This window comes from Catharus ustulatus, chromosome 3, assembly GCF_009819885.2.
Source record: "Catharus ustulatus isolate bCatUst1 chromosome 3, bCatUst1.pri.v2, whole genome shotgun sequence".
Taxonomy (NCBI): Eukaryota; Metazoa; Chordata; class Aves; order Passeriformes; family Turdidae; genus Catharus; species Catharus ustulatus.
In genome coordinates this window covers 83,135,176-83,151,280 of record NC_046223.1, presented here as the reverse complement: position 1 = coordinate 83,151,280, position 16,105 = coordinate 83,135,176, and the positions used below count along the sequence as shown (strand labels likewise).

Here is a 16,105-nt window from a genome sequence, read left to right as displayed (position 1 = left end):
TTTACTGTTACTAGTTACCTCTAGACATTTTAGATAGCTTTCCAATACATTCATCAATGGTTTCTTAAAAACCAGAAAGGTCATATAAAACTTTGCTATAAAACAGAACTCAGAGACGAAGCTTCAGAAAATTTCTACCCAGACACAAACATTTGGAAAGGAAATACTATCTGGTACCTAATTTGCAACACTGAACATTGTTTAATTTCTTCTAGATACTGCTTTAACATTAGATAATCTATCTAATGTTAGATAATCCAGCATTGTGCTGGAACCTTAGATATGGATTCCCCACTAGCTACTAGGGGCAAAACTGTCATAGTTTAGGAAATGCTAGTAGACAAAAATGAGTCACTATTTTTAGCTGCTAAGATGCCTTCTCAGCCTCCAAAACTTTGCAGCCAAACTAAAAAGATGACAACTATCAACTTGAATTATACCACTTGTCTAGATTTACTGAGTATGTACAGTAATTTCACGACGATAAGGCGCACCAGACTATAAGGCGCACCTCCGGGAATCGGCAAATTTCGCAACTTTGTACATTATATAAGGGGCACCAGACTATAAGGCGCATTTTTTTTTTTTTTTTTTTTTGCAGCGAGGATCCACCCCCGGCTCCCCCCGCACGGTTTCTGGCCAAGGCCCCACCTCCACCTGGCAGCCGTGGCCCTGTTGGCTCCCGGCTCACACTTCCAGGTTGGCAAATTTCCAAACTTTTGCCCATATATAAGGCACACAGGACTATAAGGCGCACTTCCGGCTTCGGGCCAAAATTTTAGTCAAAAGGGTGCGCCTTATAGTTGTGAAATTACTGTACACACAGAGTGTTAACACAACCAACTTCTTGCACAATACCTCTTACTAATGCCATGGCTTGCTGTAGGAATTTAGGTATACAATTGATACTACATAGAATTATGTACTATTTGTTAGCTGAAATTCAGTTTTATTGTTCACTTTTAATTTTTTTCTCCCTGAAATATGCTGTCAAGGTCTTATACATAGGCTATACAGCATGTTTCAGGCTAGCCTTAGCAAGTGAGTCCCAAGCAGCCTTTGGGAGAATGCAGCTGTGAGGGACTACCTGAGCAGAGACTGAAGAGGTCAGGAAGTTGGATGAGATGGTCATTGTAGGTCCCTTCTTTCCAAATGAACTGTTCTATTTTAAAGTGTTGGCTCATGGGGTGGAAAGCACCATCCAGCAGCAGTAACTTAGGTGCTGCTGAGCAACTGCAGCACTGACTGATGACACAGAACAGGTTGGGTCAACACAAGCACAAGCAGATAAAAGTGCCACAGAAATGTATAAAGTATATTTCATTAACTGGGTTCCAGGTGATTTCTCCTGGTTTAAGGACTTAGCTCATCACTGACTGCACTGTGTTAAAAAAGACCTCCTGAGGGACAGAGGTAGGGGAAGATATTATGTCAGCTATTTCAAGATTAGGTTTGGTATTGCACATGCTGATTTTGTCTGCTGAAAGAGTGACCAGACTTTATAGCCTCATTGTATCTGAAATCCACAAAGATTATTAATCTCCACCTTTTCATAATGTCTCACTTTCAGAATTCTTAAGTGGCATTTAAGTGAGAGAAACACCATTCTGATGTTGATTTAAACCAGGCTTTCAAGAGGCTATCAAAAACTGCATGAACAAAAACTATATGAACGGTTGGGGTTTGCAGCTGCTAAGCTTCTGGGGTTGCTCTTCTGTTCCAATTTCACTGGTATCAAAAATACCATAGGTGCATTCAGCATGGATCTCCTCTAAGTAAATACCCTCTTCACATTAAACACAAAGCCAGGCACCCCAGCCAATTTGGAAGTGATACTTAAAATGGACCTGCAGCTACAGCTTGTTAGGTGGTATGATTTCACCAACGTTTGCATCCCTGGTGCGCTTCCCTAATTACAGAACTTTCACTTATTACATGAATCCAAAAAGACTACATGAGAAGCTTACCTGTGTAAGATCAGGGATGTCACCTTTGTCAATTCCAACTTGCTGTGAAGATAAAAGAGTAAAAGTAAAATATGAGTGCATTATTCCACTGCAGCAGGCATTAATTTTGAGTAGAACTGCTCTTCAAGTTATAATGCACCCTGTCTTTAGAAAAATACTACAAAGTTAGAAAGATGTCCATCTTTCCAGTAGCTACCTTCAACAACCTACAGCGGTCTTTTTTTCCCCCCCACAAATTAAATATCCATTTAAAATAAAAGGATAAGAAAATGGAGCTTGATTTCACACACACGAAACTCACACTCTATACCGAATACACTGGTCATATACCATTGTCTACCATTGTCTCAGAGGACAGCAAATTAAGGTCTAAGTCTACAATCTTCTATTAGCAGCCCTGTTGCTTCACACTATGGCTCTTCAGAGTGACTGTTAGTTTAGCTTTTGCAGAAGAGCAAGCACCTCACAATCCTGAAGTAGTCATTATAACCCCTCTCCAAAAAGCTGATCTGTGTCTCTAAAGTATTCTACTCCCTCAAGTTCAATATTCATATCTGACATTACAAGTCATTAAGGAGTCTATCAGGCTTCTGCATAGATAAGTGAATTAGCAAAGAAACAAAATTTTTATTCAGCTCATTACTACTGTCCATTATAATGAAGTATGAAATGTGGAAAATGTGCACCCTGTGCCAAAGAGCCAGCTACCACAAATGAGAGCCCAGCAAAGGAGTTAATTAACCATGTAATATTCCTATTATCCACATAAGAGGATGATAACAAGGAACAAAACCGGGAAAATCTCACATTACAGTTAACTTAATGTTGGCTATAAAGACTAAAAAAAGCAGACTTAAAAAACCTGCATGCTTCTATTACCAATTGCTATATCTTCCTCTAATGTTCAACCCTGTCCTAGAAGCATGCATTTATCACATTTCTCAAAAACATTGGAACGTTTGAGGTCATGTCATCTGTTAATTTAACCAGGAAAGTTGAGTTTGGCAGCACCATAGAGACATGTGGAAGTCCTAACTGGGCTTAACTACAAGACCTGAAGAAGCAGATCCAAGATCCAGATCCGCTTGGATGGGTCCAATGGACCCAAGATCCATTGAGACAGATGCTTAAAATATGCAATTAATATTTTACATTGGTGCAAAAAACCAATCAACCAACCAAAAAAACAAAACAAAAAAAAAAAAACCAAAACAAAAAAAACAAAACAAAACAAAACAAAAAAGCCCCAAACCAGACAAAATCACAAAAAACTTAAGTGCCAGCCTCCAGAAGACCGAAAGCCACTTACCTCCGCAACTTTAAGAAACTCTGATACTCTGGTCATTCGAGTTAGAAACCGTTTGTAGATTTCAAGAGCATCTTTACATTGTCCCTTTTTCATTTCAAAAAATTTCTCTAAAGAAATAATGTGGTAAATTTCAGTTAAGATGTCTTACATTAGGTCTTATACCTGCAAGTCTCATTTAAAGAAAAATCGCATGTCAAGAATATGATACTATATTAACATTTACTACTTGGACATTAATCTAGTGGCATCTCTTGCCTAATGCAGTTTAGAAGTTGGGCTTTCTGAGCTGCTAAAGAATTATGTAGACCATAAAATTGAACCCCACTAGCTACAGCATTGTGTGTGATGTCAACCACTTTTTTAAATGACCAAAAAGTAAGCAGGTGAGGTAGTCACCCAACTGAAGTTGAAAATAATTAAGGATATAAACATAAACATATGTCCTCTCCAAATTATCTTCACTCCAAAGGACTGTAATTTTTTCACTTAAGTAGGTCTCTAAAGTCCATTTCTCTCCATTATTAAACACAGCTGCCATGTATTTCAACCCAACTTCAACAGTGAAATTTCAACTGCATTTTTATGCCCAACCCATTGTGTCATGCTGGTGATCCCACCAGGCTGCCTGAACTTCAGAATATGTTCACAGCCTCCTTTACACTTCGTAGGCTGACGGCAGGTAGGGTTGTAGAGAGGATTCAGTTTTGGCAGTCATGCTTTCAGGCAGATCAGGAATGTTATTCAGGAGTATATTACTCCGTACAAGGCTGTCACACAACAATGTCACTCTCTACAACTACCTGAATGGAGGGCACAGAAAGGTGGGGGTTGGTCTTCTCCCAAGCAACCAGCAAGAGGACACAGTAATAAGCTGTGCCAGGAAGGTTCACGTTGGACATTAGGAAGAAACTCTTCACAGAAGGGGTGATCAGACATTGGAATGGGCTGCCCAGGGAGGTGGTGGAGTCACCATCGCTGGAAGTGTTTAAGGAGGAGCTGGATGTGGCACTCACTGCCGTGGTCTAGGTGACAAGGCAGTGTACAATCACAGGTTGGACTCAATGATCTCAGAGGTCTTTTCAAACCTAATTGATTTTGTGATATGTAACAAAAGAATGTGGGTATCTTAAAAATGCAAAAGCTTCTGACTTTGCAGGGCATATTACACAAGCTCACACAGCACTGTACATTTCTTTAAGCACAGAGATGGTCACTGTCTTTAAAGTATCCAGCTACACACTTTTAAGGACATGTGATGATCCTCTTACACTAATGTAAGAGGGTACAGCTTAAAATTTTCTCTCGCTTCAGACTAGAAGAGTCAAGAAATATGCAGCTTTAATGAAAGTTTAGTAAAAACTGAAGCAGATCTGAAACTGATTTTTCACTCACGTATGGTATGTGAGATAAAAGCCAGGTTACTTACCTAGTAAGTTAATAACCCCATCATTGTAGCAAGCAAAAAGTTTGATGAGATCTTTAAACAGTAGCATGAATGCAGCATTTATGACACCATTTGTCAGTTCATTTGGATGAACCTACAAATAAAATATCAGTTATTTACAAAACAAGTGTCGAATGCAATCAAACATTTTGGCTTACACCAGGTATTTGGTGCTGTTATAGACAGAATCAAGCAGTGAAGTTTTCATGCTAAGACACTAAACAAAAGCTTTGGTTAGCAGATCAAGGATTGCTTTCTTCACAACTCCAAAACAATCCATTACAGCAGAGGATTATCCACATCAACAGTAAACATTTTAAGTCTTGTCTCCTTCACTAATAAAGAAGAGGAAGGCAGAGATGCTGTTTACAGTTTTAATGAAATGGATAAAACATGTCAGTTTACAGCAGAGCTCAACAAAAACTTAATAGTCGATGAGATAATGTATTTATCTCATAATGTATGACATAATGTATTTAATGTATGACTAATGATGTCAAGATCCTTTCCCAAATTAACTTGGGAAGAAAATATGTGCTCATTTATTAAAAGGGCTTTCTTTTCTTAAAAATATCTCCTCTTCTGAGAGCACTATCACAATTCCTATGCCATTTAAGGGATGAGTGAGACATGCATTTCAGAGCCTTTCCTCTGAGAGTGGTAGTGGGCTTTGCCTTCCACCTCAAAGTGTATCTTGCTGGCCACCAACAACAGAACCAATTCCTTCAAAAAACTCTTTGAAACGTTACACTGTGGCTCCTACAACTGACTCCTGTTTTTATCCTTAGTTCAGATAAATAACCTACCAGCATTCATGATATGATAAATATATTGTAAACACTTACTTCTATGAACATTCTAGATTAAACTTTAGCCAGTTTAGTTCACAGCTGAAAACCAGATGAAGATTTTGGGGAAGCCAAACAACATACATGTGGCATTTTAATGGGGTTTTCCCAGCCCCCCCCCAAAAGAAGTTGATTGCCAAGAGACAGAAAATGGAGTGTTCAGTCTCCTTGCTTCGTCCATTTCTTCCCCCTCACTGATGCAGAAGATGAAACTCCAAATTCTCTCTCCACAAAACCGAAAGTACAATCTTTACATTTCATACATATGGGCAAGGGCCATCCTTGGCCACAATACCTCAGTGGGACTCTGAAAAGAGGATTTTTTGGTCCTTCCAAGGAATGATGAGTAAAGCATTACTTACAAGGTGATATGTGTTCATTATAATGCATCATTTATAAGTCACTGCCCAGTGTAAATCCTAAGTCAGCTTCAATACATACATCAAATTCAAGTAGTGCATCGATTTGTTCCTGTAATATTGGCATACTCTTCAGCAGCTTTTCAGGAGCCATTGTTCTCATTACACCTTCAGCTCTGAAAGAGGAAATACAGATTAGAAGCCATGCTGTTTCTTCTCTCCCTTTCCCCAAACTGAACTGTTGTCTAAAATTTATGCTTGAAGTACCTGTAACTCATTTCAAACCATTTCAAAAGCACAGTATGATTCTCCTACTTCTCATGTCATCCTGAGAGCTGGCATGAAAAATCCATTGTCCAGCCACCCTTCCTGACAGCAAGTGAGAAAAGGTTTTGTCTTAGAGTGATGAATTCAAGAGATTGATATCTCTATGGAAAGATGACATTGGGAGCTTAAATGACTAACTAGAAATACTGCCACAGAAGTACTTAGAGAACTGATATAGTTTGTGCACAAAGTTTGTTATGAATAACTAATGACAACTCGTTGCTGACATGTCCATGGATGTGTAGCACTTCTTAAGTGTCATCCATAGTCTTAGAGCAGTCTTCAAGCATGGTCATTTTTATCTCTGATTATGACTAACTTATTATGGTCTACACAACCATCATTATGTATTGCCCTGTCCTGGCTGCAGACAGGTGTATATATGCTTTCTGGAAATGCATACCACCATTCTTACTTATTTTATGCTTTATTCTGAGGCAGCACACCTTGTTCTGAGAAAACAATAGGAATAGAGGCCTTTCCAGGAATTCAGAGCAAGGCAGGAACAGTAGGATCCCCAGCAGCCCAAATTTAACTTTACTTAACATCAAGTGTTCAAGACTGAACTTGTATGGTCCCCACTAAGGGAATGGCATCCAGCTATACAGCAAGGCTGCCATGGTAGACCCTACATTTTCTGTCTGTTTGAGAAGCAGGAGAGAACAGCCTGGTAGTGATGCCTGCATTAACAGGTCAGAATCCCAAGCTGCAGAAAACACCAGAACTGCCAGAAGGATCCTGTATGCAACTCATAATCAGCAGGAGCATCTTTAGTATGCACTCAATTAGGCTGCACCTTCAGTGGGTGTTAAGCCACATGCTGTGCCAACTGTGCTTCAAGAGAACAACTAGAGCCTTTAAAGTCCCAGTAAGAGGAGTTAGAGACCAGAGAAGTATTCTCGTAAATACCAACACACTACACTAGGCTGGGTCAATTTTTTTGAAAACACAGTTCTTGTGGGAAATAAACCCAGCAGTTTACAACCTTATGCTGTTCAGTTTATAACTGTTTGCTCTGTTGCCTGCTAAGAACTTCAGGCGTTCACTTCGGGCAATGTTTGCAATCCGCCATCTTTCTTAGGGAAAGTCACTGGAGAGTAATAAAACTGTTTCAGAGTGTTTCCTTCCCCAAATCCTAAACACAGTCTCACTGCAGCAAAATTTAATTAGGGTAAGAATTAAATCTAGCACTAAAAGCTCACAGTTTCGCAAGGCACCTTATTTTAGTCTTCAATATTTGTCTTTCTACCCAGTATTTCCTCTCATCTTTGGGCAATTTTTAACCAATTACAAGTACTTTAAGAATCAGGTTTTTCATTGTAGTTACATGAAGCATATAACAACAGCGTCACTGAGAAACTAAAACAAAGTGTAATGCCCCAAATAAGATTTTCATGGGTCAGACAATCTTGTTAATTTACATATCTAAATTTTGCTTACCCTTTCTTCACTCTTGCAAAGTCAAATGCCATTTGTCTGTAGGAAAATGCTTTTTCATTCAAGTATCTACTATAACGCCTTATGAAGGTGGACATGTCATAACCTGCAAAAACAGTTTCACATTTATATTTAATTTTCATGCTTGTTCAGAAGTTCTTCAGTAAATGATAATATACTGCCAACAGACCCCAAGACTATGTGGTTTCTGCTACACTATGCAATTTCACATACAAAACAGGCATCACAAGACGTCTTTCAGCTTCTGAAGAAAAATCAGTAGTGGTACACCAAAACAATCCACCACTGTCCTCTGTTTCCAGCAGATTCATGCAATGCACCAGTGGCATGGTTCCAGGGGAAATCTGCTAGAAGCCCATACAGTTATGGGGTAACATTACTTGATGGCCAGAAAGTTACCCCTCTATTAACAGGCAAAAATACCAATTTAACAAAAACTTTTTACTGAACTGGTGCATAACTTCCAGGACAAAGTTCAAGTTCAGTTTAAACACTCTTGATGTTTCATGTATGTTAGCCACTCTGACTCTTACATGGATCTTCAAAATTTCCGACTTCGTTTACCAGAACAAGGAAATCATGATGACACCCCTCAGTTTAGTCATTGACTATATTTTCCCTTAATATCTCTCAGCATTAAGCATCCCTGCCAACTTAAGCATAACACTACCAAATCTGATGCCTCATTGTCTATGATACTCTGTGTATTATCTATGAAATGGTAATTTAACTTTAAAGAAAGTAGTGAAAAGCACAAATACATGCTTTTAATAGAATTGTTGCCAAACACCAGTGTCTTTGAGCATATGTATATATACACATATATCATGCTTAGCTTGGATGAACACACTTTTAGTATTTATTTAGCTTTGTTCCTTCTGTTACTACATCTAAAAGATGCTAAACTTTTTTTGGTGTCACATGTCTACACTGAGAGATGAAATAATGTAGCATTGCCTTGAATTTGCCCATTATTGTAGCATGTCTGTAGTCTGCATACAACTTACAAATATTCTCTGACAGCTGAAGAATTATATTTTCCCTCTTTTCTGGTAGAGCTACCATGGAACAAGTTTTTCCTCTGTTAATTGAGGGCACAGGAAAATTCACTAACAATTCCAGAGGGAAAAGTAGAAAAGCAGGCTTTGTAAGATTCAGAGGGAACAAGTCCTTAATTTCTGCCTAGACCTTTCTAAATTCATTACTCAAATCAAATCAAAACCAACCAGTTCTTTTGGTGCCAACAGCCCTACCATTAGGAAGTTATAGACAATGCCTAAAAAGCACAATGTCCCCAGGAAACTGAATTACCATTTAAGACTGAGTAAAACCCAAAAAACTAAATGGAAAATTTTCCATTTCAACTTTTAACACCCATAAGATTTAAGGAGATAGCTGAGATTTCAACCAGCTCTTAAAGGATTTGTACAGTTTCATCTTTTGAGTAAAAATATGGCAGAAGATGAGAAATAGTGTTCTGAAGTTGTTCATCAGTTCACTTCTGCTCCTGTATTTAAGTACTTATGAAAAGGCTTTAGTAGCTCATTTTATATTATTTATATCTTACAAACTAAGGAGCAAATTAGCAATAGTATCTTATTTAAAATCTTGTTAAGATTATAGACATAATTAGGCTTACCATGAGATCCACTTTTGTCCAGAAAATTGCTGAGGTTGAACAGTGTGTTTCTAGATGCCAGGTACTGAATAAATCTCTGCAACAGAAAGTAATTTTTCTTATCACAGGCTGTATCTGAAGGCTTTGTACCTTCTAGCAGCAAGATTACCAGTCTACTTTCAGCATACAACATGAAACCACTGATTTTTAGCCCACAATACCTTCCCCAAAACATTTTGTCCATTCAGATTAACTACTTTTAGTCAGAATCTCTACTAAATATTCTACTGTATATATAAAAAATAGATTATGCACAAAAACCAAAAAATATTGTGAAAGGAACAATCAAAATGTTTAATTCTCAGGGATTTGAGGGAGCTCAAGATTTATCTGCTTACAAAGCACATATCCAGGCTAGTCCTAGACTTCTCAATCCAGCAGCCCTCAGTTTCAGCCAAGCAGAGGGCCTGTTTCAATAACAAGCAAAGCCCCTCATCAAATATAGGGACTAATGGCCTGAAACAGTTAGAGAAATTGGATGAGAACATGGACCAAAACTTGGAAAAGAAAAATAGGACTAAGAATTTACACTGTGAGAAGTTCATTGCATAAAAACACTTTACATACAGCCGGGGAGGAATGGTTTCACAGTCATACTGAAGTTGTTTCACAGTCATACTAAAGTTCTTTAAATAAGCTGTCTCTTTTTATGCAGACATACCTGTCTATACAGGTCAAAAAAAAGCAAGGATCAGGAGAACTTGATCTAAAAGGCTATCAAGTTAAATTTACAGCTCTAGGAAGACTTTAACACTCATGCAGAGAAGGCAACTATTTGGATGGCAATATACACGTGCCAGAACATCAAATTTCACCTTAGTCAAAAAATCCCAGGTAGTGTTTTATACTGTGTAGCTGTTTTCAGATTCAGTGCATAAATTGCCACCATCCTGGCACAGGCTGCATCTTGGTCTTATGTTACAGTTTTATATATGGAGAGACAGTTGAACAGTCCAACTCTGCTGTTAACAGTAAGTTTTCTTTTCATCAAGAATCATTCTCGCCCTTTGTTCTCTCGTCCTTTCTGGATCAGACAAGATGCCTCTGCACTACTAGCACTTTTGGTTTGGAGTGTGCTCAGTGCCAAGGTGGCCTTGAGAGAGCTGTTCACACTTACCTCATTGCCATGGACCATTAGATGATGTGTAGTGACTAAGGCTTTGAATACGACCACCCAGCTACTATTCGTTGCTCGCTCAAAAAGTGTATCGGCCATCTGAGGGATATTCACGTTTGTTTCATTAGTAGCTTGGATCAAGTCTGCAGGGGAGAGAAAAGGAAGGTGTTAGGTGCTACAAGTACGATAAAAAGTTTGCAGCATGGTCAAGTTCTCAGACCACCAGGCTGCAGGCCATGGTTGTGACAAACAGGAAGTTCAGCGCTTACATTCCACATTAAAAAAAAAAGGAAACAAAACACCACCGACAACAAAAAACCCAAACTGAGACTATATTAGTACATGCTGACAGCCACAGTGGTCTCTTTCATCCAACAGTACTAGTTTTCCAACAATTTGTCCCGAGCTATGACCAAACATTTCTCCATCTTTATCCCAGATGAACCTAGGGTGCACAACATCATATGACTTTACTGTTTACAGGTGTTTAAGTTAATTGTCACAGTTCATTACCTCTGGGTTAGAGAAATAAGTACAGTAGTTTCACGAATACAAGCCGCACGGATTATAAGCCGCACCCCCGGTGCCTCGACAATGTTGCTGTCTTTGTCAATAGATAAGCCGCACCCCGAATATTAGCCGCACTTTCGTTCGTCGCGAGAATCCGTGCGCAGCTTTCACAAATTGGCCAATTAGTAACAGGATCGCGGCATAGCGGGCTTTACTGGCTCGGGGCGGGGCCAGGAAGGCTCGGCCCGCTCATGGTTGCCGACGGGGCCGGCTAGCCCAGCTCAGCGCCACGGCTCGGCGGGGCTGGCCGGGTGGTACTGCCGCCGCCGCCGGGCTCACTGGCCCCCCTCTCCCGTCAGCACCGCCCCGCTGCCGCGTTCCCTAGCCCTGCCGGCGGGCTGCCGCCGCCCGCCTCGGCGGCCGCGCCGCGTTCCCTAGCCCTGCTGGCGGGCCAGCCACTGCCGCCGCTGGCACGCATGCCGGCCGCGTCGCCGCTGCGTTCACGTACTCGCCCTGCCGGCGGGCCAGCCACTGCCGCCGCTGGCAGGCATGCCGGCCGCCTCGCCGCTGTGTTCACGTACTCGCCCTGCCGGCGGGCCAGCCGCTGCCGCCGCTGCCAGGCTCGCCGGCTGCCCCCTCCCATCTGCACCGCCGCCGCGTTTCCTCGCCCTGGCCGGCACTGCAGGCCCCCGCACCGCCGGGCTCCCCCACGCTGCTGGCCCCGATTCTGCTGGGCTTCCCCCGCTGCCAGGCAGCCCCACCCGTCGGCCTTCCTGCTTCTGCCATGCTCCCCTGCACTGCTAGCCCCAGTTCCCCCGGGCTCCCCCGCCCTGCTGGCCCGGGCTCTGCCGCCCCCCCTGCCCCGCCCTGCTGGCTCAGGCTCTGCCGCCCGCCCCCACACTGCTGGCCCCGCCTCTGCCAGGCTTTCCCACCTCTGCCGGGGCCAGCCGGGCTCCAGCTTGGCTTGGGGCTGCCGCGGGCTCTCACTTCCGTGTTGGCAGCTTTTAGAATTTTGTTAATGTATTAGCCGCCCCGGAATATTAGCCGCACTTCCGGGTTTCCACCAAAATTTTGGTCAAATTGGTGCGGCTTGTATTCGTGAAATTACTGTACTATTGAATTCTTTACTTACAGGTAACATGTCAAGCACACCGAACCCAGTCACAAAAAGAGGCATAAACAGAAACAGATACCAGACAACCAGTCACCCCAGAGGTTGTTTTAATCAGCAAGCTCCAGCACACCTCCTGGAGTTTCTACAGACCCAGAAAGCAGAAGAGTGTCTTCAGCCATGCATTAAGACCTCTTCAACAGCAAAAAAGAACACGAGGAATGACACTAGTGCATACTGAAGCAACTGCACCTTACATAGAAGAAGTAAGATGTTAGACTGTCTCAGGGAAAAACAACAACGTACAGTTTGGTGTCCTGTACATTAAGAATGTGTAAACTTGCACAGAAGAGTGCATGAAATGAAGGTAAGCAGTTAAATCATAAACAGTAGGGCAGCAAGCTTTCCACTATCCTCTATATCCCACAGGATCTGTGATTCCTACATCCCCTGTTATCTATTGACCTCAGTTAGGCAGTCAGCAATTACCTTCTACAAGCTATCACCTATTTTTGAGACACGGCTGGAAACCGCATACTGCAACTGCATGCCCAAAACCTGTGTAGTGCCAGACACAGCCCTAGCAAGACTCAAGGAGCTGACTTCCTGCAACACAAAGAACACAAAACACAGATCTAATTGTAGGGCTGATGCTTAATATTTGAAGACCTAAGCTGCAAAAATTTAAAAGTTTAACCACTAGACTAAGCATTATCGGAAGCAAAAATGCTCATCTTTTACTTTCTCTCAGGGGAATCATTGTTAATGATTTCTTCCCCACCTCCAGACTAGAAATTTTCCTCCAACTATTCAAGTCATTCAGTGATGACAGATATTCTACCTCAAAAGCAGACAGGATATTTTGTGACTGATCCTTACACACTTAAACTATGCAAGTCTACAGGAGTTCGATTCACTTGGGCAGTAGGATCACCACTTGGCAGACTTTCTTTCCCTCCCCTACATAATCCCAGGCAATGGAGAGCATTAATGTTGCTAAGAGTGGAAAGTCAAGGCTCAGCATTAAACTACTGCTTCTGCCTTTGCAGGACAGGAAAATTCCAGAGGACAAATCTGTCTAAATAGATCAATGAGTCACATCAGTGACTGAGACCCACCTGGTGTGTACAAAACCTCCACTGTACCAGAAGCATTCAAAAGTTCAGGTTTTGGTTGGTTGGCTTGTTTGAGTCTTTTCAGAATTCCTGGCACATAATCTTCATGGGTTTTTTACCTTCTACTACAAACACTTATTTTATTTAAGATCCAAGAAATCTCTAGCTCACAGTCACAAGCTTGGGAAAGCCATAGTCCTTGCTTGCATATGAAATTGTCTATTGTATGGGCATAAAAGCTGCAAGTTGTCCTCAGTTTCAGGCCAGAGGAATGATTTTCTGGGATGATACAGGAGACAAAAATTATGTGATCCATTTGCAAAGTTTGAATTGAAAATGTATGTTGTCATGGCATTTTGTTGTCTTGGTTATGGAAATTGGGTCTGAAGTTTTTTGCAAACACCTTCTGAAATGTGGTTACTTCTATAACCTCAGTAATACTACCCTTGAAGGAGGCAGTTCTGCATACTTTATTATAGTAGCAAAGCCATTCTATTGAATGACAGCAGCTCAAGATCACAGAGCTCCAAGGATTCTCCTTGATCTTGTGGTACAAACAGGCCAATGATCTTTTATTCTCTGCTGCTGTTTAATGCATTACATTACTAATGCATTAGTAAAGACAGTGGTTTGTAAAAGCCTAGAAGCAAGTCACAAGTGGCTTACTCACTGTTTACCCCGCTCAGAGATTTTACTGCAGGTAACAGCATTTGTCTTATTAATATAAGGAAATACATCAAATTTGTAAGCTTTCAGTCTTGGTCTTCAGTATGTAGATTTCTGTGAAAGAGGGACACTAAAAATTGTGCACCATTGGTGCACTTTAGATAATGAAACCTCAGAGGAGTCCATCCACAGAAATATTGGCAATGGAGGCAGCAAGGCACTGCTGTATGATGCCACAGCACTGCTTCTGAAGTCACTCAGTCATTTCTGTCTCCTCTCCAAACTGCTGGAGGGTACAGCATCTCAGTCTGCAGCTCTGAATGTTTTAGGACATGAGTAATTATAGTGCGCAAAACAGAAAGGCATGATTAAAATTAAGTCTACTACTTTCAGTGCACAGAAAAGAATTAAACCATGCATGAAGATGTCACTTGTCATCTGAGGCCAGAAAAAGGAGATTGGGGGTGGGGGGATAATACTTGCAGAGCTGTTTCCCATTTAGTCACACCACAAAGATAAGGTATTCAAATTTCCTGGGTTTCTTTTCCCAGGGCCAGAGAGTCTCAGCTTCACCAGCAACCATCAGCATCTGGAATGAAGCACCAGCACAGCTAACTTTAAGAAACTGAGAAGCAGAGTTTGGTGGCTAAGCTGAATTTTAAAGTAAGAGTTGGAAAAATTAATTTTACTTCAATGTATTAATGAAAAACTGATACAAGGAAAAAGAAATCATATGCAAGAAAAAAGTCTAGAAACTACATTTTCAAAATATACAGATTCAGATATTTTCTGGGTTGACAAGAGACAATAACGCTTAGTCTTCCAAGGAAGTCACAGGTATATTTGCTAATACAAAATAGTTAATATTAATAAGTAACAGATGAAGAACCCTACAGAAACCATACGAAGCAATCTTGAAAAGTTGATTCCATTTGGGGCATATGCAAGTAGGGCAAACAAGGATTAAAGGCACCTTCCTGAAGAAGTTTCTGATACTGGAGGCATCCAGTACACTGACAGCTAAACCCCAAACCCAGACACTGAGCTCAAATATAAATTACAGGCACAGTCAGAAATCAGAATTGTACTGCAGTAGCAGCAAATGCTTTTACCAAAAATTTCACAGAAGTTAAGTAATTGGGCAATGAAGACCTATATACTCTTTATTTAAATCCATTTGTTTACTGTGGGACTAAATCACAGTTGCCAAATCACCTCTTTTACTTCTTCTACAAATCTCCTACTTCCTCTCTTCACATTTCCATAGTTGCTATTTTAAAGATTTCTTCAATTAAAAAAACTTTTAAAAATTACAATTTTACTTCAGTGTAGTTTTTCTAGTTAAGCTTTGAGATGGAAAATCAATGCAATAGAAGAAATAAATGGTTATCAATTCTCTGACACCTAAATTTAAACCTAAACAGCAATCTTCAAGCTCTTGGGCAGGCCAATTTTTTCACCCAGACTTAAGACAACTGCAACTTAATCATACTCTAGGTTTACTTCTCTTCCCTAATTAACACCTCCATCAACATAAAGACAAACCTGAGAAATAGAGGAAGAATGGTGGAGGGTTCACTGAGGGAGACTGAAGTAAGTTAAGAGACCTTGGCTCTCCATTTTGAAGAGCCCACTAAAAGATGGGGCTAGCTTTAATGTTTGCTAGGCTCACAGGTTAAAAAAAGGGAACGGTAAGAAGGTTTCAAAGGTTTCAGAATTTCAGACTCTTTCAGTCTTATTAAAAACTTGTTTCTAGTTCTTTTTTTTTTTCTTAATGAGAAAGATTATACAATACTTTAAAGAATCTCTAGTCCTTTACCTTTCCAGATGGTATTCTGGATCTGGGCAGGGTTTTTTTTCCTGTTTTGTCCCCCTAAATTCTTTAATAAGCAAACCTGGGATTTCCCAGTTCATGCTTAATTATTCACTATTTACATTTCAGTATGCAGAGAAACAGCAGCAGAGGACAGGACCTCTCTGTTCAGAGGAATATCGGTGCCAGCTTCAGAGCAGCTGTCATTCCAGACTGAATTAACACACAAGCTGCCTCAGCATCTGAGCTGCATTATGCATTCAGTTCCTGAACCTTGCTAAATCTCCCCAGCAGAAACCCCCTTACAGACCCTCCTCACTATTACTCAAATGCTACAATAGTCTTCAGTTTTTTTCTCACTTGTAAGTATTTAAATAACCTAT

The 16,105-nt window shown here is 40.8% G+C and overlaps 1 protein-coding gene across 9 annotated transcripts in view; it reads right to left on the bottom strand.

Moving 5' to 3' along the window:
- Positions 1–16,105, bottom strand: part of SNAP91 (synaptosome associated protein 91) — a 66,228-nt gene that overhangs the window by 35,706 nt on the left and 14,417 nt on the right. For all 9 annotated transcript variants that reach the window (XM_033056502.1, XM_033056504.1, XM_033056506.1 and 6 more), the window contains exons 3-9: positions 10,508–10,650; positions 9,352–9,427; positions 7,695–7,797; positions 6,010–6,103; positions 4,703–4,814; positions 3,277–3,383; positions 1,968–2,009 (exon numbers count right to left, since the gene is read on the bottom strand). In XM_033056502.1, coding sequence (XP_032912393.1) covers positions 1,968–2,009; positions 3,277–3,383; positions 4,703–4,814; positions 6,010–6,103; positions 7,695–7,797; positions 9,352–9,427; positions 10,508–10,650 — 677 coding nt within the window. The remainder of the gene's footprint in view (positions 1–1,967; positions 2,010–3,276; positions 3,384–4,702; positions 4,815–6,009; positions 6,104–7,694; positions 7,798–9,351; positions 9,428–10,507; positions 10,651–16,105) is intronic.